Genomic DNA, 23,243 nt, shown 5'->3' with positions numbered 1-23,243 from the left:
CGTAATTTTACAAAAAGAAATGATGAATTTTATTTTTGGGATGTAAAAGAAAGAAACATGTTGAGGGTTGTATTACAACAGTCTCTTGTACCTAATACGCTATTTGCGCAGTTTTTGCTTGTTTACCTCGTTTATGCCGGAATGTACTGAACTCCTTTCCTTCGATGCGCTTTGCAGCCAATCGTTTACAGCTTCGGTAAACCAGCCGAGATGGAGCTTTCGATACCGAGATGGTCTTCACCGCGAAGGATCTTGAAGAATCCATTATCGCCCCAGTCGCTGTTCCAGGAGTTAGCAATCAACCAATACTTGGTGCCATTTTCAACGCCCCAGCCTAGAATTCTAATCGCATGACCGCCGAGCATTTTGCCCGTCACATGCTGATAAACCCCCTCTTTGTAGTGCAGCAAATCTTCATAAACGGTAAACGCACCTTCTACCGGTCCGTTCGTCATGATTTCCTTCTGGATCTGTGCTTCGTGGCGAGCGATCGAGTAGGAGGAAGCACCGAAGCGTTTATCCTTCTGGTAAGGCACGTTGTAGCTTTCCTGGCATTTCTTTACACACTTGGGCGTCTTGCCACCTTCTCCCTCACACGAAGGGCGCGTTCCGTTGACATGATGTTCGCACGGCGCAATGGCGTATGGCTGACAGCCCAAGTTGGAACCGAACGGGCCTCCACTGACCAGACCCTTCCGGACCCAATAACTCCAGGCAGCGCCAGGGAATCCTCCGTTACAACCAAAGCCGCAGGTGTGGCAGCACGAAACGAGATCTTCGGCCGAAAAACGGAAATGGATCTTGCCTCCGGAGGCAACGCACACCCGATCGGACATGGCCTCCACAGCACCGAATGCCCAGCAAGAGCCACACGAGCCCTGATCGCGAATTTCCCGGATCGTCGGACAGTTAGGCCACTGTTCGCGAGAGTCAAAGTTCTCCGGTAGATCGTCACCATCGGTCAGATCGTGCAGGATTTCAGGCTCGCGGAATTTGTCCGCATCGGGATGAACGCCCATCAGCCCTCGGATGTATGTAAGCGACGTGTCGGGGTGAAAGTTTTGACCAGCACGCCACGTTGTAGCTTTGGTATTGATTTCTTCGATGAACTTGGAAGAGAGTGGGTACTTTTTACTACCACCAGCGGCCGCATTCGTGCCGACAGCGGCAAGCGCTATGAGCACCAGATGGAACAGCATTTTCCTATAAAAAACCAGGAACAGGAAAAATAATGGTTTTTAACAATTGTTAAGTAAATCTGAAAACGCACAGACGGTAAATGTGATCTAATGAAATCAACTGTTCATGAAGCCGCTTTTATTCATTTGATGAATCAGCAAACATCAACAAAGCGACCCTTAAGAACGAACGGAGATAATCCAAAGTAGGCGGTAAAAGAGATAAGAATGCAATTATTTTAACTCACCAGCACTATCGTGAAATTGGAAAATAACTCCCAACCTTGCTATCAGTAGTTCATAACAGAATAACAACTGGATTCCCTTTGCCTGTACCTTCTTTGTTTGTGTCGCAACGTAGTATAGTGAGAACAACCTACTTACTGTTGCTACGCAATTCGTTTTTTTGCTTTACTCTTTTAGCGTATTTAGTTCTATGCTTATCCAGGCGATATTAGGCAAAAATAAATTACCAAATGGCGTAAATTTTTAAATCCTAGCAAAATGGTGACTATTCTGTTCAACTGTTGTACGCATTCTTATACCCATTTTGTGAATCATTGATAACGATTATCAATTACCGCACCATTTGAGAGGATATATAACAGGCCTGATAGTTGTTTTATTAATGATAAAAATGCACTACAAAAAGTTGTAAAAAACGTACCAAACTTACCCAAAATGCCTTGTAATTTTCTATGGCTGTTTTTCTTGCAAGAAGTATGCAGAATAATTGATTTGAGCTAATTCATGGAGTGAAAGATGATGTTCCCATTTAGCAAAATGACGTTACGGGTAACAAAAAAAGGAACACCCAATAATACATTGTGCGGATGTCATCAATCCACTGCTTAAATGACGGTTAAATGACGCTTTATACCGTTAGAACATGCAGGGTTTATTACAGGATTTTCCAAGCCAGTTTGAAGTGAAACATTGTTATTCACCACATAGATGATTTTCAATACCTGTGAAATGGTTTATTTGTTTCAAAATGTAATTTCAGTTTCAACACATAACAAAGAACTATCAAATCCAGCTTGAGACGTGTTGAAAATCATGCTGTAGATATTAAAAATCATTATAATGGACATGAAATTTCAGATCGATGTGGAACAATATTTTGCATGCTGTGAATAACAATATATACCTCTTATGCAAACCAGCGATACTGTGGAGGTTTAATTTTTTCTATGGATATTTGACGTATTTTGAGGCAATTTTATTTTTGATTTTAGTGCATTTAAACCAGTTTTTGTTTTTTGTAGCATTCTTCTTCTTCTTTTGGCTCAACAACCGTTGCCGGTCAAGGCCTGCCTGTACCACACTACTTGTGGGTTTGGCTTTCATTGACTTATTGATCCCCCCATAGCAGGATAGTCAGTCCTACGTATGGCGGCACGGTCCATTTGGGGCTTGAACCCATGACGGGCATGTTGTTAAGTCGAACGAGTTGACGACTGTACTACGAGACCCGCAAAGCATTTTTGTAGCATATTTAATCTAATTTCGTTCGATATTTCTTTAATTAGATTGATCCTACTACTCATATCACCAGATATTGTACTATGACGTAATATTTGTTTTTTTTTTTAACGTGGTTGCTTGGATCATTTCCAAAACATTGCGCAAAATACAACGTGGAGAGAGAAAGATAAACAGCAATAGAGCAAGAAGGCAAAATTCACCCTAGCAACGAATAGAATACAGGAGAGAGCGCAATCTAAGCTCGAGGTGCGTTTGAGAGAGTTAGTGAAAATAGTGCTTACAAAACACGACGATGTGACGATACATTGGCATGGTCAAAAGTAAGCAACTTCAATAAAAAAAAAGTGTAATAAAAAGGTAACTCATTTGTACCAAACATTCCCATGTATCCAAAAACTACGTGGAAGAATTAGGGTAACTATACAGGCGGTCCCCGAGATACACGGTTAATGGGGACCGAAAACGGCAGCAAAATACCGCGTATCTCGAATTTCCGTGTAAGTCGAATCTCGTGATTTCCAGCCAAAATATCACTAATTTTCGTGCAATTTTGCACGTAGGGGGTGGTTTTCGCCACTAAATTAATTAGCTGATATGTTTCTACTGAATTAATCCTTTTTAAATAGTATTTTACATTCGTTCAATACGGAAATTATTTGGTATTTCACAATGGATGTGTCAATTCAATACAATTTGCTCAAAGAACTGTCAATGTTATGTATGTTATTCATATACGAAGTTTCATATAATTTTCTTGCATGTTTTTTAAGATATCATACAAAATGTACAGAGTTCAAATTTGTTCGGCAGATTTGCTGTCAGCCAATAGAGATCGGCAGGTTTCGTTATTAAGAGAACCAGGGCAGTAAACCAATAAACGTGAGGTTTTTATGAAAAATTATATGAGTGCAGAATTTATTCTAGCTCGCTTGGAATTTGAAAATCACGAAAAACAAATAATTATTCTCTTTAAATGCTGCCAAAAATAGGTACACGGTAAATGTTGATTTTTGGCAAATCAATGCTGCGGGCTTCTGCTGAAACTTGAAACAGTAACCCACTTTTGATTTTGCTGAATATTCATTTATAACTTGATCAGAACACTACAATGCGTATGTCGCTACATAAAACGACATTTCTTGTATTAAATATCACCAATTTCACTATAAATAATCCAAAGACTTGAGAAAAAATAATAATTTTTGAGCTTGTTAGAGCCGTGTTCTACAGCAGTCAGACTGTCTCTTTTTTCAATGCCTACTTTGTTTGTTAAGCTACATCAAACAGTCTGTAAAAACTGCCAATTTAATGACCAAATTGGGAAACATGAAAAGTACCCAAATATTAATTTTAACACCAATCTTAGGAAAGTGAAAAGGTAAAACTGTTTTAAACATTTTTGTCTAACTATTTGCATTGATTAAAGCATTTACCGACCCGTATTTGCGTTGCCGAAAATAGGAACAAACTGCAACAGTGTTTTTCACGAATGTCTCTAAAGAATACATTTAAATCGGCGAATAAAAAATAGCACGACATAATACGACAATTTATCGTTCAAAATAATATCATTTTCATGAAAAGTAATAAAAATCGTAAGTGTACGTGCAGTTTTTGTGAAACTACTGCACTAACCTGCCCAATACTGGTTACTGGCCCAATACTACAATTACCCTAGTGTGTTTAGTTTTCTGCTGATATCTCTACAATAGCTGGCAGTTTATCAAGAATAAATGTCATCATTGTGGACGCAATAACAACACATACAATGATTGCTGTTCTTCATTAGGTATCAGGACTATGATTACAGTGCTGGAAATGAGCTCTTTTATTTCTAACTACAACATCAAGTTGTATTGACTTTTTCTGATGCCTTCAACATTAAGAAACGAAAAAACGCCACAAAAATTATGCTCCTGTTGCACCAGTCTTGTGCAAACTTTGTCCATATTCAAGACTAGGAAATGTACTTAAGGACAAACAATAATTTCCTTTTGTCGCATCGATGGATAGCCCTTACCCTCTTCTTAACACTAAATGCCCAGCCGGTTTGACTATTCTGTAAACACTACAAATAAAGCTAGCAGCAGCCACTTAGTTCATGGGCAATACCGAAATGCGTTTTGATTTTTTGACAATGGATTCACTACGCTATAACCCAGATTGGTACTCTAGAAATGTCATCCTATGTTCACCTCATCAATAAGTTGTTATTAAATTCAATATTTTAAGAAGAAGCTGTTAGTACTGCAGTGCTATCGGCAGGCGCACTGGATCGTGTTGTGGATTTTTTCATTGCTCTGGCGCGAATATTTTGCATGGTATTTATGGTAATTTTTTCCGCTAAGCGCGGTGAAATAAAACTTAATGCATTGATAGATAGCTCAAGTAGGGCATGCGGAAAGTATCCTGTGGTTTTGCGCGTGTGTCCAAGCGTGCTGATCGCACTGTTAGCGAACACTTTTGGTGAGCAAGCCATCCAGGAGCTCTTACGAATTTTTGACATGTTGGTTGCTACAGGTCCTGGTAGCACTGATTGCACCACAATGTTGTGTTTTGCGTATTCTGATGCGAGATCTTCAGAAAACTTGTCCATGAACGCCTTGGACGCGGCGTACACGGTCAGCAGCGGTGCCGGAATGACGGCAGAAAGCGACGAAATGTTGATCACAACACCCGCATGTCGTTTCACCATGCCTGGCATCACTAGCTGGCACATACGCGTCACTGACAGAATGTTGCAGCTGAGTAGATTGTTAATGAGCTTCTCATAGTCCGGCAATCCTAATAGGTATTCTGGGTTTGAATAGCTCATGCCTACATTATTAACCAACACGCCGATCTCCATATTTTCAATTTGTTGCTGGATTTGTTCGTAAATTTCAGCTCCCTTTGTGAAATCAGCGGCAATTACCATGGTGCGCACCTTGAACTCCGTTTCTAGAAATGTAACAAAAGAAGTTTGTTTATTGCTTGCAGCCTTAAATAAAAACAATAACAACATACTCACCAATTTCTTTGGCAACATCCTCAAGTTTAGAAAGTGTCCGACTGACTAGTATAATATTGAGTCCTTTTCTAGCAAGCTGAAAATAAAAATAAGCCTTTTTATTCTAACCGTTATGAAGACATTGTTACTAGTTGTATGGAAAATTTAAATATGTTCAATTTTATACTTGTTAATGTTGATAACATTCCTATCTTCACCACAAAAGGATAAGTTTTCTCCAAAGAGATTTTACTATGAAACTAACAAAAGAAAATAGACGCATTTCAATAGATAGTTGAAGAATTGTAGGACTCTACAGGTTAAGCAACGATCATGGGAAGTGAAATTGTTTGCTCTTTCGATGTTTTTTTCCATTCGGCTTCGTCTCAATTCACCTCTCGTCTGTGTGTGTTGCATCAAACTTAAGATTGATAGTAAAAACACCTCACTCAGCCGAGGATAGTCAATCGATTTTACGGCGGGTTTGAATATCTTCAGGTCTAGCCACTGTAGCCAAGCCGATGCAAAAAAAGAAACTATCCAATAAAAAGAAAACTCATTTGTGCAACCTCATTGTTGACCGGACAAGCCAATGCTGTGAAGCACATACCTATAAAAAAGGGAAGGAATTTCTCTTATGCATCCATTAGAGGAAGAATATAGTGCTTAGATTATGCAGATAACGGAACCGACGCTGAACACTGTACTGTTTAAATGTGTCACGCCAAAAGAATTTGTCAGATTCGTTTACTATTATTTTTGCACCCAACTTAAAAACCTTAAAAAATGGTATCATTGAACGAACAAAAACCTATGACTATTAAGCACGTATGCGTTCGTTTGGCTGTAAGTTGATTTGCTTTCTGCTTTGACGCCCTTATGTCCCTTACAACCACAACCGTCTACTAATATTCCCAATTGTATAAAAATCAACCGTTGGTTACACATCAAGCGCATTAAAGTTGACCACTCAGCACTTTTTTTTAAATGTTTTCTGTTTCGAGCGTTTCTCCTGCTTATACTTTCGTATCCACACTAACATCTTGTGCGTGCAAATGATAGGATGATCGATCTACGCTCACACGACGATCGTGTTCGTGCGCACTTGACTTTTACCAGTCAACCTTGATAGACTCAACTGCATTTCATTCCGCGTTCCTCATCACGCGGAAGGGAAAATGTAATTTTGCCCCACGACTTACCGCTTGAGCGTATGCCTTTCCTATACCATCAGTTGCACCGGTGATTACTGCAACGAAAGAACGGAAGAAAGATATTGTATTAGCACAGTAGAGAAGACAAACTAATGCCGGATTCTTGCTTCATGCGCAACTCAAGCGCAATCTTCTAACCTAAACCAATCTACATACATCTTTTTTTTTGTTATGCAGGGCGTAATCTCGCACCCACGATTTGAGGTCACGAGCAGTGCTCGTACAGCACTATACTGCTTATTAATTGCACTGATCATAAGACACCGACACCGTACGTTAGCATTGCGATGGAGGTCGATTCTACAACACAGCACAGATTAACAGCGCTTGCTCTCCTCACCCATTAGCGAACTATTGCATTTTTACTTGTGTTTTTTTTTTACATTGAAAAAGGGCTATCTATCTTACTTGGTGGGTTATTGAATCTTACCCTCCTACAAAGTGAAGGCGATTGTATATCAGATTGGCTCATTTCAATGTCAACTAGTTGCCTCCCAGTGTTAAGAGTCAGTATTATCGTTGTGCAAGGGTAAAAGACTGCCATCGATGCAGACAAATGATTCCTAGTTGATATAATGATAATGATCTATCAGTGATGAAGTGTTGTTCAGCCTAGGTAAAGACATCGATCTCCGAACGATCTAAAAATCGGAACGATCGCTTGAAGTGGTTTATTCATAGCAAACTAAAACCTAATTGTTCATGTAATGTACGATAGAAAGTGCTTCTTACACCAATATTCCCTGGGATCTTATTATATCCGTTGGACAATAAATTAACTATATAAATGAATCAAAAATGTATATACTAGAGTTCCACTTCACGCTGTTGGTTGATATATGTACATTCTGAATAGAATTTTTAACACTTGCTTTGAACGATTGTGTTTATCGACAACGATTGTGTTTATCATTCTCCGTCCCAGCCTAGCAAAACCGTCACAAGAATCATGTGCGTGTGTTTTGTTGATATCTCAAATTTCAAACTTTTCTTCCCGTGCTTAGGCTGGGATGATGGTTAGCAGTGTGATGGTAATGGGAAAGAAAAAAAATCAATTGACGCAATCACTAGCGTACTATTATTCAGAACTTCGTTAGCTTTTTGCTCCTTGTAATACATGATTGCTTAACATTGCTGCCCTGTTTGTCGACAGTCAAAGTTTAGTTCTGTATGTCAGTTTGGATACAAATAACACAGGAATACCATGATGAGCAATTTTTAAGAATGATAGAGTGTGATTGTTTATAGAAGGCCCTTTTTGTAGCCATATTGCGGAGGAGTTAGAGAAAAAAGAGAATATGAGAGAGAGAATATGCGTCAAACATTTCAAGCATCGTTCAAATCCAACAATCTAAAAACAGTCGTATGCTATATTGGCATTTGAACGAGCAGATCTTTGGTTTCTGGTGTGGTGTGGCACAACACCAGGCCCATTTGGAATCCACCAAATAAATGCGTCAACAACACAGTCTTGGAGAAAACCGGTTTTATTGGTAGGAATTTCCAAAAAAAATTAACTTTCTTTTCCCGTAATAAAAGCCTTTTTCGTGCCTCAAACACCGTGGCTGACGAATGTTAAAAAAAAAGAAAGAAACAGATTTCGATCAACACCAAAAGTTATTCATCGCTCTTATTACATGTGTGGTTGTAAGATTTTATAACCGGTAGTTTTTTTTGCTTCCGAATTTAATCAGTTTCGCTTTCGTGGTTCCTAGCCACTTGGGTGTGTTCACCGGAAAACATGATGGTGAAAATGCCTAAATAGCGATGTGAGATTATGAGACTGAGCAGGTTGCAGCATATTAGTTAAGTTTTAATACGCTCCAAAACTATCACAGCGCATAATTTGTATACAAATATTATGCATAAGAAAGTATTGAGATACAGTACGTGACTGCTAACTGGATGTGTTTTACTGATGTTTTTTTTTTTAAGTGGACCCTACTGTATTATAATACCTACTGTATTATAATACGGATTAGCTCATCGTTGACCTTCGCTTTCAAAAATTCAGAATTCAGCAAATTTTCTGCATTTTTCTTGTTCTTCTATATATCGTTCGAGACTGCTCTGGGGTATGATGTTTTTGAAATTACTAAAATTAACGTTAATTTATAGTAAAACTGACACGCGAGAAGTCCATTAATATTTAATTAGAATTTGGGGAATGTGGGGAATTGCTGCTTGCACACGACCAAAGATGTATGATTATTTCACGATTTAGTATGATTTAATAAAAAAAATCAACGTATACATTCAGAATTAACGTAGTCACGAGGTATCAACAGAACGTAATAACTAATCGAAATGCAACAGTTTTATGGCCTCGATCAGACCGGTTTCATTCAAACCGAAAAAACCAACATTGATTTGCGAATATGTATATTCCAATTTGGCACAGTTAATATTCCGGCTTGGAACAAGGGAAAACGAATATGGAATATTGTATCACAAATATATTCACAAGAGAGGCAAGTTTTTGTCTTACGATGACGGCAAGATATAAAGATACTTGAACAAGGAAGCACAAATACTGGATCGGACGGAAGAAACCAGTTTCAACCATTAATGCCAATCAATTAACGGATATGTTCAAAGGACAAACCACAGGGAACAGAACGCGAAAATTCACAGCACAAAGGTACAGTCAGGCAATTCGGAACCAAAAATACTCACGAGCCCATTCGCCGGTCTTCTTTAGATTGATGCGGCAACCAAAGACCTTTGGTCCGATAAGGTTTTGATAAATCCAGGGGAAAACTTTGCGTAACAAAAACAGCGACACTAGCACCGCACTGGTACTACCGAGAACGCTCGACGTGGTGACCATTTTCGGCGATGGATTGAGGTAATGCTCGGTAGGGTCGAAAGGGTTGTTTTGTTAATTGCACACTCCAAAGAAAACCGTATGTAAATTGAAATGTGAAGTGACCGGACTGGCTAATTCACACACGCGCTACTGGGATGCACGGGAATATTCCACGTTTCACCGAGAACACACCACACATACACAAAAGCACGGTATCGGACGCGCACCAGACTGACCCGCTACGGAACCCGTCTAGCGTGAGGGGTGAACGACGAATAATCTTTCCTGGTCGCGGCAGGCCCTGAATCGACGAGCTGCATACGCGCAATATGTGTGTGTGTGAGTGTGTGTGTGAGGCAGCGATTGTGCGAATAGCTGTCGTTGCCGTCGATTCACACTTTCTGACTTTGGCGGGCGAGGTGTGCAAATAGGGTTCGTATTCTATTGATAAGCGCGTCGTCAGCAATGAACTGGCTTCGGAGAATGAAGTTGAACAATTTTTCGGGATTTGGAAGAAGACTCGTTTTTTTCCTCCTCAAAGTTACCGTAACCTTATCGATCCGGTTTCCAACGACCAACTAAACTTTCTTCGCGTTAGGGTGCCTGTGTCAACTCCGTTTTCTTTCGGCGCTTTGTTTTCGTTCACTTTCACCCTATTGTGTTTCGCTTTTGTGACCACAGCACAGCATAAAAGGGAAGCGAGAAAGTAAAAAAATATGACTGATGTTGGTTTCACGCTACGTAATGGTAATAATTTCACGCTAAAAGTTGGCTGCCGATGAACAAAACAAGAACGGAAGGAAAGTGAAAGTCGAGACCCAAGTAACATTATTGAATGAGAATGATTAGGCAGCCGTCAAGTTCTAGTTTGTTGATATTTTGAACAGGAAATGTCAAACTAAAAAAAAATGCATCGCAAAACATTTGCCGGGTGCAAGTTGATAAAGATCTTCGATATCTTAAAACAACTGATGTTCAATTAATTCTACAATTTTTCTAATATAAGTCTAAATGTAAACTAAATGAATGGCAAATATTATGTATGATACTTCTTCTTCTTTGGCACAACAACCGTTGTCGGTCAAGGCCTGCTAGTACCCACTAATGAAGTGAGCTTGGCTTTCAGTGACTTATTGTTACCATAGCAGGATAGTCAGTCCTACGTATGGGGGGCACGGTCTATTCGGAACTTGAACCCATGACGGGCATGTTGTTACGTCGTACGAGTTGACGACTGTACCACCAGACCGGCCATGCATACTATGTTGGTATGATACTATGTTGGTGAATTTGTCTTGAGTCAATGCTTCATTGCATTTGTCCTCAACACATTCATGTTCGTTGCACTTTTGACATTACCAAACATGAGGACAAATTTACTGTTTAATTTTATTCTGTAACTACTGCACTGAAAAGTGTTTTGTATTAAATGGAAATAGTTGTAGATCTAAAAGAAAGAAAAAAAAATACACACACACACACATACACACACACACACACATACTCGATGACTTCCTTTCCGTGAGTGCTTGTAGTTTTGTAGTTTTACTGGTTTTCATTGAACTTGATCTACTGACCTTGAAGGAATGGAGCGCGCAATGCTTAGCGCATGCATGTAGCGAATCAGGTGAGAAGAACGCGAAAACGCAACGAAACAGAACCGAGCAAAGTTGAATGATCTCAAAGAAGATTACTTTCGCTTTCGGCAGAGTTTGTAGTACAATTAATCTTTATTATGTCTAAGAGACATTGGACCCTACAGTACAGTAATACATTCCGTGCCAGTGTTTTTTTTAACTTACTCGATAAACGAATAACTTGGTAATTCGAGAATCTATTGGTCACACAATTTAAAAAAAATAAATTAAAATAAAATCAATGGCTTCAGACTCAAAAGCGCCAGTACCATGGTAATTTTAATTGTTTATTTAAATAAAAAAAGATGAAATAAGAGTAAAAAAATTAAATAAAATCATCAGTTAAAACATTCGATACAGGGGTTTTGAGATGATCCCATGATTTTAGAACACTTTCTTCCGCGAATTGAATTTACGGCATCCTTTTTTGAACAGGCACATTGAAAATTCCTATTGGATTCTAAATGAGCCTGTCCAAGTAGGTCCAAGAAGAAAGAAAGGTCCCAAGAATATGAGAACCCCTGAAAAGTCTTTTAATATTAAATCTATGTTAATACTCTGTTATTTCTTCGTTATTTATCGTTAGTCGTCGATTAACACACTCTGGCTATGGGCTACATTAAAACCTTTGTATTGATTTTTGATAATTATTGTTTATATATTAGAATATTTATTATTTGGCGAGTCTTGGAAATTTATTCAATCAAAATAAAATTATGATTCGATGAAGGTGTTGTTGCATGCATAATAACACTAAAATGGCATGCACTTCACACTTCGACCTTTTTTAAATCTTCTCCAACTGACAGCGACAAAATTAACTGATCCTGATATCGCACAGCCTCCACAAATGAGTGAAAGAAATTATATATTTAAAACGAATAGGGTATTTGTGCCAGTTTTTGGTGGTTTGACTCAAGACATATTTTTAAAATAACAAAACCATCGTTTGTTACATATACAACGTTTCACAGCATGTCCTTGCATATTATTAACTATCTCACAAATAAAAATGATTTTTTTGTATTTTCGTCTCGTATGCTCGCATTACGCTATAACTACAAAAATATTAGTACAAAATTTAGCACAGTTTACTGTACTTGGTATGATTTCGTGTATTCTTTTTATCTCTACACCCTCTTCTTTCCTTTCTCCTTTTTTACTGTTTTTTTTTTTCAAGAAGTAATTGTGTTTATATATTTGTTCAATGACGTACACGACCGATAAAGTTTGTAGAAGAGTCTTTGTAGTGCTACAATACGTCCATTTCTCACTGCCCAAATAATAATTAGGGGAAAGGGTTGCTTAATTTATCTTTTTTCTCTGTTGACCCATTTTTAGTCCAACATGCCTTATTTCCTCTTTGTTTGTCAATTTTTCAACCCCATCCTCCAGTAACTGTACCAACTTTTACACAAAGATGTATTATTTTGCTTATTATTTTCGCAAAAAATCTTCCTGATAAAGGCTTACAGATATCATATCATTAACGGACTTGGCTATGTGTGCCTCTATTTACAGTTGAAATTTTGTTGTATATCCGGGTTTTTCTTTTTGTGTAAATATATTGGGTCCTGAATTTCAATTATTTCAGTAATTATGTAAATGGCCCGCAATGAAAAGTAGTAGATGTACAATAATTAGTCGGCGTTTCAATATTTATGTGTGTTTATCTTTCTTTATTTGCATCCCATACGTAATTTCAAATAATAACAATAGTTTTTTTTTAATTAATTATTTATCAATGTGTAAGAAACGGGGAGTACTATGTGGAACTAATTTTTTTTTACTGAAAATTGGTTTGCAAGATTAAAATTTGATTAAATATAAATTGTATATATATATAATTTGTATAAAAGGGGCGGGCCCGTGGTACACTCGGCAACTCGTACAATTCGTACAACATGCCCGTCATGAGTTTAAAGTGCCGATAATCTTTTTGAAACGGAACATTGTCAAACAAAACCATTCTACACTTTCGCTTTGTTTGCCAACAGAAACTGCAACGTGAAACGTAGGAAGTTTTGTACAATTCTATAATGTTTCCTACATATGTTCTATTTATATTTTCGGCGATGTTATAGAAGGTAGCGCTTGTGTCTCTACTTCATGGGCATTTCGTTGTTCCTACATTTTTTACAGTAAAACATTACAAAAAATTCATACCGAATATAATTACATGCATGCTTACTTATGATACTTAAAAAGTCTCGTAAGCCTTTATATGCTGGTATGATCCCGTAGGTCGATACAATAAAAGAAGAAGAAAATATATTATTTGTCAAACGCAAATTGGACTGTATTTGGAGTTATATGTACTGATGTGAAGCAATTAATTGCAAAATCAAATTGAAAGCTTTTTTTCATGATATTTAAAATAAAAAATATGTTGATTTTTATTTTATGAACTTATATGAATATTTTATGAATGAATTTAACAAATTGTACATTAGCCTTTAACAAAAACTTTGAAATTTAATTTTGAATGTCTGCCATTCTGCGCATAAACCAAATTTTCCAAATTTGCATCATGTTCTTTAGGGTCTTTTTTTATTGGGCGAAACGACCTATACGGTCATGCTGACTAATTCTTATTAATCTGACAGTGGCAAAATTTCATCGAAACATTAGGGAGGTAATCATGTTGAAAGAAAAATGATATCAGTTGTGGAAATGGATGATTATGCGAGAAAAAATAACACAGAATCATTTTTCAAACACTCAATTGCAGAAACTCCCTGATGATTATGCAATACGCACAGCATCCGACTACCTATTACGGTTGCATACAAGAAAGCACGATCGCGTACAATGCACCACGTTGTAATACAATGAGCCCGAGAACGCTTCATTTAATCGGGATGTATTTACAGCCGCATAATTGTGTTGTGGTTGTTGTTGCTGCTGTTATTAGTTCGATTGTATAGAGTGTATCCTTCATTACCTTAACTCTAATTATTATTATCAATCACGAACTTCTTTGCAAGACATTTCTGTAAGTCTCTATAAGTCTAGTCTATACGTCTCTTTCTCTCGACGAAAACTTAAAAGTTGAAAAGTGTGTTGAAATGTACAGTGGAACCCCTCATAACGAGTTTAATACGATCCAATGACTCACTAATTATGCGGGAGGATCTTTCCCATACAATGTGTATGAAAAGCGAAATAATTGGTTCCAGGTCAAAATAGTGCAGGTATATAAGGTTTATATATGCATCACAACCATAAGGAACACTTCCAAGTGGCAACAGTAAAGCATTGATCAATTATTAGTATCAAAATTCTCGTCTTTACGAGCAAGTAGATCAAGAATTCATGCAAGAACATACTCATCAACACACCTCACATTTATGAAACACACGCTTCTTACGGAGGTACACTACACACTAAAATTACACGTCCTGTCCACTTCCACGGCCGAAGCCGAAGAGAGCCTCCAACATTGTTAAACCAGGAACCAGGAAGGAAACGGAGCAATTAAACTGAAGACACTATCTCGCTTACTCTAGCTGTCGATAAGCACAGCAAAACTCTCAGCTCCGTCATCTGATCTGAAAAGATTTTTTTCGACTGTTGTATGACTTCATGAGTTTTGGACTGGCAGTGGGCGTTAATGTGTCACCTCCCTTTTCACTTTTCGACATTGCCACATTGATCCACACTTATACATTGCCCGTTTTGGAAATAGTTTGATATTTAACGATTCTTAGTATTGAAACTCTTTAAATGAGAACAATTATTGGGAACAAACATGAAATTGAGCGTAACGCGAGATTTTACTCTTTAAGGGAACGGTCAGAACCTCGCCGCATGCGGCAAGAAAAGAGTTTTCTCGATTTTTTAGCTTTTCAAGATATTATAATGATATTTTGTTGGTTCTTTATAAAGATAATCATTATTTGATATGATTTTAGACATTTGACATCTGAAATAAAATCGCTTGCGCCGATGCGGCAATATCAAATGATTTTGATTTTGCCGCATCGCCGCATGCGGCAGATTCGCAAGTGCTGTCATTAACGTCAAATCCCATACAAAAGCTTGCGGCAAAATCGCACGCGGCGCAGTTCTAACCGCTGCCTAAGAGAGGCAGCATTGTAGAGCATTTAGATTTGCTCGTTATAACGTACTCGTTATGAGGGGTTCCACTGTATATCCTTTTTGGACTTCGTAATAAATTTCAAATTTATGATCGATATTTGATTTGCCCGCATCTGTTGTTTGGTTGCTAAATGTATTTATGTTAATTACACTTCGATTTGAAATATCGCATTGCGCGAAGAATGCTACTTAGTTTCAACATGCTCCTTAGTGAACGTTTTTGATCGTTGCTTGATCATTTCTGGACATCGGAGATTTTGCGTTTATTGTTAATCACGACGAAATTTTTTTCGTCTTGATTTCTTATTTGATGACACCTCTATCGAAAAGTATCGCTTATTTGTAGCCGTTGATGTTGATCGGAGCTGATTGTTATCTTTATTATTGCACATCATTCCTCATATTGAGAGACACTGCTATGGTGATTCTAGAAGGATGTATAGATTTCCCCTTCCATCGTTGTGCTGCGTGGCCGCACACGTTCTCGCTCGCTAATTTTGTATTATGAAAAAGATGCTCAAGTGTTCTGAGTACAGTCTGTTCCCGAGTAACGCGGTTCTTGACTTCACCTGTTAAATTAGTGCAATTTGCTCCGTGGATTAAGAATTGCAAATAAAATGACTTTTCTGCCAATTTTGAGACATATGACTCCAAATAGTAGAAGAAAGTAAGCCTCTGAGTATGGGGTTTCAAACTCAAGGTTGATCACCATAGGAGCAAAGTGCAGCTCGCATGTAGCTATGTGATTTCGAAAGGGACGTTTTTGTATTTCATAGAATGGCTTGGCTTATCTATTTTGCTTTTCACATGGAACTCTGCAAACATTTGTGTAGAATTTGGCTATTTCAGTCGCAGATTTTGCTGACTCTTGCCACACAGTTTCTTACAAAACAAAAAAAGAAGCCAACATTTTGAGCCGCTAAAAAGCCTGAAATATCCTAATTTTCTACATGAATTGTATTGAATAAATGGTTAAATATATGACTCTCTCTCTCTCTCTCTCTCTCTCTCTCTCTCTCTCTCTCTCTCGAAGTATATCCATGGCATTCGGTTAAGATGTGGCGGACGGTGATGTCGACGCCACAGAAACTGCATAGTGGGCTTGATTTTTGCAATAAAAAGGTGTGGGTGAGCCAGCCGTGTCCAATCCGAAGTCGTGATAGGATTCTCTAGTCATGATGCGATGGATGGTCTTTCTATGGTGGTGTTGTGGTTTTGATGTTTTTTAGGAAAGAGCGGCCGCTGCTAACCCAATAACAACCATTCCAGCTATTGGCGATGATGGTTTTGCTAAGGTGAATGAAGTCTCGGCATGGAAGAGTGTTATGGCAGCAGGCCGGGTTACAGGGTTTCCCACGATTTATTGGTTGGTTCCCATCATTTTTTGGTGGGTTCCCATATTTTTTTGGTGCGTTCCCACGATTTTTTGGTCGTTTCCCAGAATTTGTTGGTCCAATTGTATTGATATCCAATCGGAAAATACCAATAAATTATGGGAACGAACCAAAAATCTATGGGATACGACCAAAAAATCGTGGGAACGCACCAAAAAATCATGGGAACTGACCAATAAATCGTGGGAAACCCTGTATTACGTCCTGCGTTGGCTAGTCGGTCTCCTATTTCGTTTCCCTGTATACCTGTGCGACCAGGAATCCAGCAGAATGTGACTTGGGGTGAATTCGGTATATTGCAGAGTTGATGGATCTTCGGGTCGCGGGTGATTCCAGATTTAAGTGGTTGAAGGACACTTGCACAGTTTGTGAAGATCACGTTGGGTTTATCTCTGCGTAGGCCTTCTTCAGCAGTAATAACCAGGGCTATTGCGTCTGCGGTAAAGATTGATGTATGGTCTGGTAGCCGGATGGCGCTATTATCGATGCTGGAGTAGATTAGATAACCAGTGGAATCGTTTTGTACTGATGATCCGGCTGGCATGGTAGCAAATTGACGGTTTGCAATAAGACTATTGAAACCAGCCCGAAGCTGATTTTTTATGGTCCAATCTATTTGTGGTGGGCGGCAGTACCAGGGGTGACTACCGATCTGAATGAGTTTGGTGACTGAGGGGAGTGTTTGTTGTGTTAGCGGCGTTTTCCCTTTGGATACGGGCATTCGTCATTCATTCGATCATTCGTCCTGCAGCTGCTACTATATTGTCGGTTATGATGTGTTCCAAGGGTTGAAGTCGGCATTCACACAGAAGTGATGATATTGGGCTTGTGACGAAAGCCCCAGTAGCACTGCGGATGGCGGTATGGTAGTGTGGTGCGATTTGTTTTTGGAAATTTTCCCGTTGTAGGGAGATTATTTCGATGCCGTAGAGTAGTTTTGGTAGAAACCAGCTATTGATGATTTAAAGTTGTGTTTGGCGGAGAGCGCGATGTTGACCGGTACCAAGCATTCTGAAAACATTAATACGGATCTTCGATAATCTTCGCTTCTCTTTTGACCCGTGTAGTGTGTGTTTTAAATGTACGGCTGTGCGTGTGTTTGGTATTACTGAGCTATTGTATGTTATAGATTTTAGAATATGATATTTGCTATTGCAGATGTGAAGTATTTTGGATTTGGAGTGTGAAATTGTGTAACCTATCCAACGTATCCATTTCTGAACTATATTGACTCCTTCTTGTAACTAATACACTACTTCCCAGATGATCTGAGTCTCTGGCAAGCAGGTACAGGCGGGTCCGAGATACACGGTACCTCCTATACGTGGATTCGGAGATACGCAGTTTTTTAAGTTTGACAGTTCTTTGGGCGAATTGTACTGATTTGACACATCAATTTTAAAATGCCAAATAAATTCCCTTTTGATCGAATGTTAACAACCATTTGTAATGATTTAAAACTATTATATTTAGTCAGAATCATTTCAAATAATTGATTAAGAGAATAAACACAGTCCCTTCTAGTAAAATTGCACAAAAATTAGTGATATTTTGGCTGGAAATCACGAGATTCGACTTACGCGGAAATTCGAGATATGCGGTATTTTGCGGCCGTTTTCGGTCCCCATTAACCGTGTATCTCGGGGACCGCCTGTTCGTCGTTTTCATCGCATTGATTCTCAATGCGCTGGATTCTTGCTGCTTCGCGTTTGAGTCGGGTGTATGCCTCACACACCTTCGCCGTTGTCCTGTCGATGATGTCGATGTTGTCCGCGAAACCAAGAAATTGAAGAGACCGGTGGAGGATCGTGCGACGCATGTCGTTGTCTAGCCCCGCGCTTCGAATGACACCTTGATCTGCACCCCGTTCATGGTGGCCTCTAACAGCTGGATCAACTTCCAAGGGAATATGGGACAAGATCTTGTAAACAGCATTAAGGACTGTGATGGCTCGGAAATTCGAGCAATCCACTCTGTCACCCTTTTTGTAGACTGGTGGGTTAAATGTATGAAAACACTAGATTTCATCAAAAATGATATTCGAAAAACGTGATATTCGACACACGCCGATATTTCAGTTACGCAGATGCCTCGGGAACGCACAAACCACGTATCTCGGAAGCAGGTTGTACGAATGGTCTCATGACAAGACATCCAACATACATTTTCCAGATTCGAGTTGGGATTTTACGCGTTCAAAACCTAGTGTTACCAAGTCGAAAAGCGGAATTTCGCTTGCTGAAATATGTATGGATATGACAGTTCGGGAAAGTTGCCGTTGACACTTTGTATATGGGTTTGACAGCAGGCGGAATACCGCGGCCGCGAAATTCCGGTCCGTGTATTTTTGACCTTACGTGTGTAAATCTGGTTGCCAACTCTACGGTTAAATGTAAGCCGGGGCTATTTGGTGCTAGGGTTATATCAGGGTGGAATTTTTGTATTCCCCCTATTTGATCAAGCAACCTTTGCTAAAGATTGAAATTACAATTCGTCGCAGCACACGTTTTCCAAATCCCTTATTCTCACATTTCGTTCATTTTCTTGTCATCATCTGCTGAAAATGGCTGCAAACGTGGGATCCAAATTATTTCGTGATTTTTTCCGGGACAGTCCCTGCCGTATGGTAAGTGTTTGCAAAGCTCAACGAAAGTTTCATTTAAACTTAGCATTTTAATTTATGAGATATGTTTGCAGGCGTATCTTTTAAAATCGCCCGACGTATCAGTGCAATGTCCATTACCGAGCAAAATTGTTGAGCGGCCAAAAACGGCTCCAAATTCATTGTTGAACCGAACAGCAATCTCGCCTGTAGGAAGAGCTTCGCATGGACCGCCTAGACCCATGACCCGGTTCGATCAACGCGTACAGCCGGAAGAATTTAGAGTGTCTGCTCCATTAATGCTGAAGAAATCACCTTCAACGTCTGGTTCGAAAACTAAACACAAGCAAAGCCCAGAGACGAAACCGCCCCGCAAGGAGCCTGCCAAGAAGCATCGCTCCACACACACCACACCAAGCACTGGTTCCGCCGGTGGGGCAAAAATATTGAATACGACTCAAAAACGTGACCCTCAGCCACGGAAACCGGGCTGCAAAGTATGTTTACCCGATGATCCCACTGGTTTTCTGGTAAGCGAAATCGATCACATTCGCGAACGTATCCTGGGTCGGCCAGACAGTATTAGCTGTCGACAAGCGATCGCTCTTGCTCAAGACATACGTAACAGAGTGGACGCGATTGTCCTACCAGCGGGGAGTGGCGGTGAGCGCGAGACGAGAATTAAGTTTATCGGTGGTCGTGTGGAAAGCTTCGGAAAGCTTCCAGACCTTAAACGGAAACCTAGCCCAGATGTAGTCGATCGTAGCACGAAGAGAATGAAGCTTATCTTAGACAAGAAGGCTACTTCATCTCCTTTGGGTGGATGGATGCGGCATGAAGAGGAACGGAAAGGTTTCAAAAATTATTGACGAATTGCCCTTTTTCAAAATTATACACTTCTGAAATAGTTATGACGCATTTCAAAGAACCGTATTGTAGCAGTCTGAATCAGTAGTTTAATTTAAAAAATAGATCCTCTAACTTATTCCATTTTAAGACAAACAATTAAGAATAAAAACTCCCCCTAAAGGTAAACATAAATGAAGGTGTTTTGGCTAAGTTTTAATCGTAATGTGAAAAGTATCAACTTTTTTGGTCAGCGCTGTAAACATCCCATTGCTCTATAAGCTGATCGTGGGGCAGCTGGTAAACAAATCTATGTTCCGAGCGTTCACCTTGCATCTGTTAGCACGGTTGCATAATTGATAACGATCTGGGGGAGAGTATTTAAATGGAATGCATCCCGTACGGAATGGTACAGTCCTGTGGTGAAGCTGTCGAGCTAAGTTCTCACAATCAAAATGGCATTTGCATTGATAGTCCTTATCGGAGTGTTCAGTCTCCAGGGCAGCCTTGGAACGGGCAGTGCCGAGAACAAGCTAGGATTGAAATTGGTGGTGAAAACCAGCGCAGAGGACACCCAACCCCAAAATTACTACCGAGATTCCTCCTCATATGGGTCGCGCTTTGCCGATTCAAGTTCTTTCGTCCCAGAATTCTTCCGCACTGGATATGGCAATGTGCTTACGTCGCAAGCTGCTTTTGTGGAAGCAATCAACAACCGAAGCACAACCTGGAAAGCCGGAGTCAACCCGCAGCGCAACGATCAGTACCGCACAGGAGTGCTGTCGGATGAATCGATGAAGTTCCAACTGCCGCTGGGTTTCGTGCTGAAGAAGGACGAACAACCGCTACCCATGTCGTTTGACGCACGCCAAAAGTGGTCGTACTGCCCGAGCATGAATATGGTACGCAAACAGGGATGTTGTGACTCGAGCTACGCCGTAGCAGCAGTATCCACGATGACCGATCGCTGGTGCGTGCACTCGGAAGGCAAGGCGCAGTTCAACTTCGGAGCGTACGATGTACTTTCCTGTTGCCATCGCTGTGGATTCGGCTGTGACGGTGGTGTGCCGAGCGCCGTCTGGCACTACTGGGTCGAGAACGGTATTACCAGCGGCGGAGCATTTGGGTCTCATGAAGGCTGTCAATCGTACCCGTTCGATGTGTGCAAAAAGTCGGGCGAGTCCAATGATACCCCGCGGTGTTTGCGCTTTTGCCAGCCCGGTTACAATGTCACGTACCCGGAGGATAAGCATTACGGTCGGGTGGCGTACACCGTGCCAAAGGATGAAGAGCGCATAATGTACGAAGTATTTAACTTCGGACCGGCCCAGGCAACCTTTACCATGTACACTGACTTTGTGCAGTACAAGAGCGGAGTCTATAGACACACGTTCGGTGTGCGTGTCGGAACGCACTCGGTGAAGGTTATGGGCTGGGGCGTGGAAAATAACGTCAAGTACTGGCTGTGTGCCAATTCCTGGGGTGCACAGTGGGGAGATGGTGGTTTCTTCAAGATCGTTCGAGGAGAGGATCATTTGAGTTTTGAAACGAATGTGGTTGCAGGACTGCCGCTATTCCGCTAAAAAGATAAACGAGTGTTGGTATGGGCTTAGTGGAGCAAATTCATACCTACTGAGACCGTTTACGCATGTGATGGTGTTCACTACGACGTTGTACTGAACTGCACAGGTTCACTGATTGAGAATCATGTCTTTTCATTATTATTCATTTGACGCTTGGAAACAAAAAAAAGTCAATCACTTAAACCACCTGTGTGTATGTCATTGTAACTAAATCGGTTCCATGTGCATAACTTAATTCGACATATTTCCTAACACACCTAAAGATAGAACGCAAGAAAAACGAACGAACCCTGGCAAGAGAGGGGCAAATAATACACAACACAATAAACGCTCACGTCCGTTTGGAAACCTACGTTAATAGCCGTGCTCGTCTTGGTATAGACGTAGCACAATTGTCTAAATGGGCTCTAGTTTCGACTAGAGTCACGATGACCTTGTTCTATCTGCATAGTCTTGAGCTGCTCCTCGAGCAGCTGTGTGCGCTTACACATTTCGACGTAATTTTTCTGCAGCTGTCGCTGATAGATCAGCACCTTTTCCTTTTCGTCTGCCCATTTCGCCTTTTCCTGTTCGAAGCATTCCCGGCATGCTGCTAGCTCCCGGTTAAGCCGTTCTAGTTCGTCAACGCTATTGTGCTGATGCTTTCCTTTCTTTAGGCCCGAGCTTTCGATGGGTTTGGCAGAAGAAACATGCAATTCCTTTTCGTGCGCTTCTGCCGGCACATGCTCTTCCTGCGTAGGTGTCATGGATTTGTAATCATCATCGGATGAGCTGTGGTGATGATTGTAGCTATCAGCAGTAGTGACTGGTACATCATCCACTGGGTTATGTTCCGTCGCAGTCAGAGAGTTTGGCAGCAGACTGCTCAAATCGAGCGTGATATCAGTGATATCAACCGGTTTTCCACTGCCGTACGCATCGATAATGTTCGACTTGTCCTCGTCGGAGTAGTTACAGATCTGCGAGCTCAGAAACAATTTCTTATCCATTTCGAGCTTGCTGTTGAAATAGTTCTTTATGATGTCGCTGCTGGAGATCATTGCCGACGGGGAAGCCGCTTGCTTATCGGTGGTTTCCACACCTGTTGGAGAGTCTGTTGGTTTGTTGCTGCCGCTATTGCTATTCGTAAGCTGGTTGTTATTGTTGCTGTCGTTGCGGAGCTCCGTTTCCTCGAACTTTTGTGCAACGAGCTCGAGCTTCTTCTTATAACGCGCGTATCGACCGGTCGGTGCACCTTCATAGCCTCGCAGTATCGAAATGTCAGACAGTTCCTTGCGTAACTTCTGAATTTCGTTGTTCATCAGCACGATGATCTGATCTTTGAAGATAACAATGCGATTGAGTTGTGAAATTTCCAGATCAAAGTCAAGCTCCTTTTTTATCTGCAAGAAAACGTGTCAAA

General features: G+C 40.2%; 4 protein-coding genes across 15 annotated transcripts in view; 1 reads left to right on the top strand and 3 right to left on the bottom strand.

Moving 5' to 3' along the window:
* Positions 1-2: 2 nt before the first annotated feature.
* Positions 3-1,968, bottom strand: LOC121587685 (cathepsin B). 3 transcript variants are annotated; one of them, XM_041904702.1, is made up of 2 exons: positions 1,855-1,968; positions 3-1,203 (listed from the first exon to the last, which is right to left on the bottom strand). In XM_041904702.1, the coding sequence occupies exon 2, from the start codon at positions 1,197-1,199 to the stop codon at positions 186-188; it is 1,014 nt and encodes a 337-aa protein (XP_041760636.1). In that variant the 5' UTR covers positions 1,200-1,203; positions 1,855-1,968; the 3' UTR covers positions 3-185. The 3 variants fall into 3 exon arrangements, with proteins under 3 accessions (XP_041760636.1, XP_041760638.1, XP_041760639.1); XM_041904704.1 differs by having other exon boundaries at positions 1,846-1,949; XM_041904705.1 differs by lacking the exon at positions 1,855-1,968 and adding an exon at positions 1,427-1,670.
* A 2,483-nt stretch (positions 1,969-4,451) lies between these two features.
* On the bottom strand, positions 4,452-10,501 carry LOC121587687 (very-long-chain 3-oxoacyl-CoA reductase). Its single transcript, XM_041904707.1, has 4 exons — positions 9,546-10,501; positions 6,858-6,904; positions 5,677-5,752; positions 4,452-5,606 (listed from the first exon to the last, which is right to left on the bottom strand). Exons 1-4 carry the CDS (start codon positions 9,697-9,699, stop codon positions 4,894-4,896), a joined length of 990 nt encoding a protein of 329 aa, XP_041760641.1. The 5' UTR covers positions 9,700-10,501; the 3' UTR covers positions 4,452-4,893.
* Positions 10,502-19,224: 8,723 nt separating this feature from the next.
* Positions 19,225-21,865, top strand: LOC121588528 (cathepsin B-like). Of its 2 annotated transcripts, none has more exons than XM_041906580.1 (2): positions 19,225-19,436; positions 19,496-21,865. In XM_041906580.1, exon 2 carries the CDS (start codon positions 20,714-20,716, stop codon positions 21,839-21,841), a length of 1,128 nt encoding a protein of 375 aa, XP_041762514.1. In that variant the 5' UTR covers positions 19,225-19,436; positions 19,496-20,713; the 3' UTR covers positions 21,842-21,865. The 2 variants fall into 2 exon arrangements, with proteins under 2 accessions (XP_041762514.1, XP_041762513.1); XM_041906579.1 differs by having other exon boundaries at positions 19,233-19,436; positions 19,508-21,865.
* Positions 21,866-21,948: 83 nt separating this feature from the next.
* LOC121588527 (leucine zipper putative tumor suppressor 1-like) overlaps positions 21,949-23,243 on the bottom strand; it is a 32,914-nt gene continuing 31,619 nt past the window's right edge. For all 9 annotated transcript variants that reach the window (XM_041906572.1, XM_041906570.1, XM_041906569.1 and 6 more), the window contains one exon: positions 21,949-23,223. In XM_041906572.1, coding sequence (XP_041762506.1) covers positions 22,249-23,223 — 975 coding nt within the window. In that variant the 3' untranslated portion in view covers positions 21,949-22,248. The remainder of the gene's footprint in view (positions 23,224-23,243) is intronic.

Source organism: Anopheles merus, chromosome 2R, assembly GCF_017562075.2.
Source record: "Anopheles merus strain MAF chromosome 2R, AmerM5.1, whole genome shotgun sequence".
Classification (NCBI taxonomy): Eukaryota; Metazoa; Arthropoda; class Insecta; order Diptera; family Culicidae; genus Anopheles; species Anopheles merus.
This window is presented reverse-complemented; position numbering and strand designations above follow the sequence as displayed.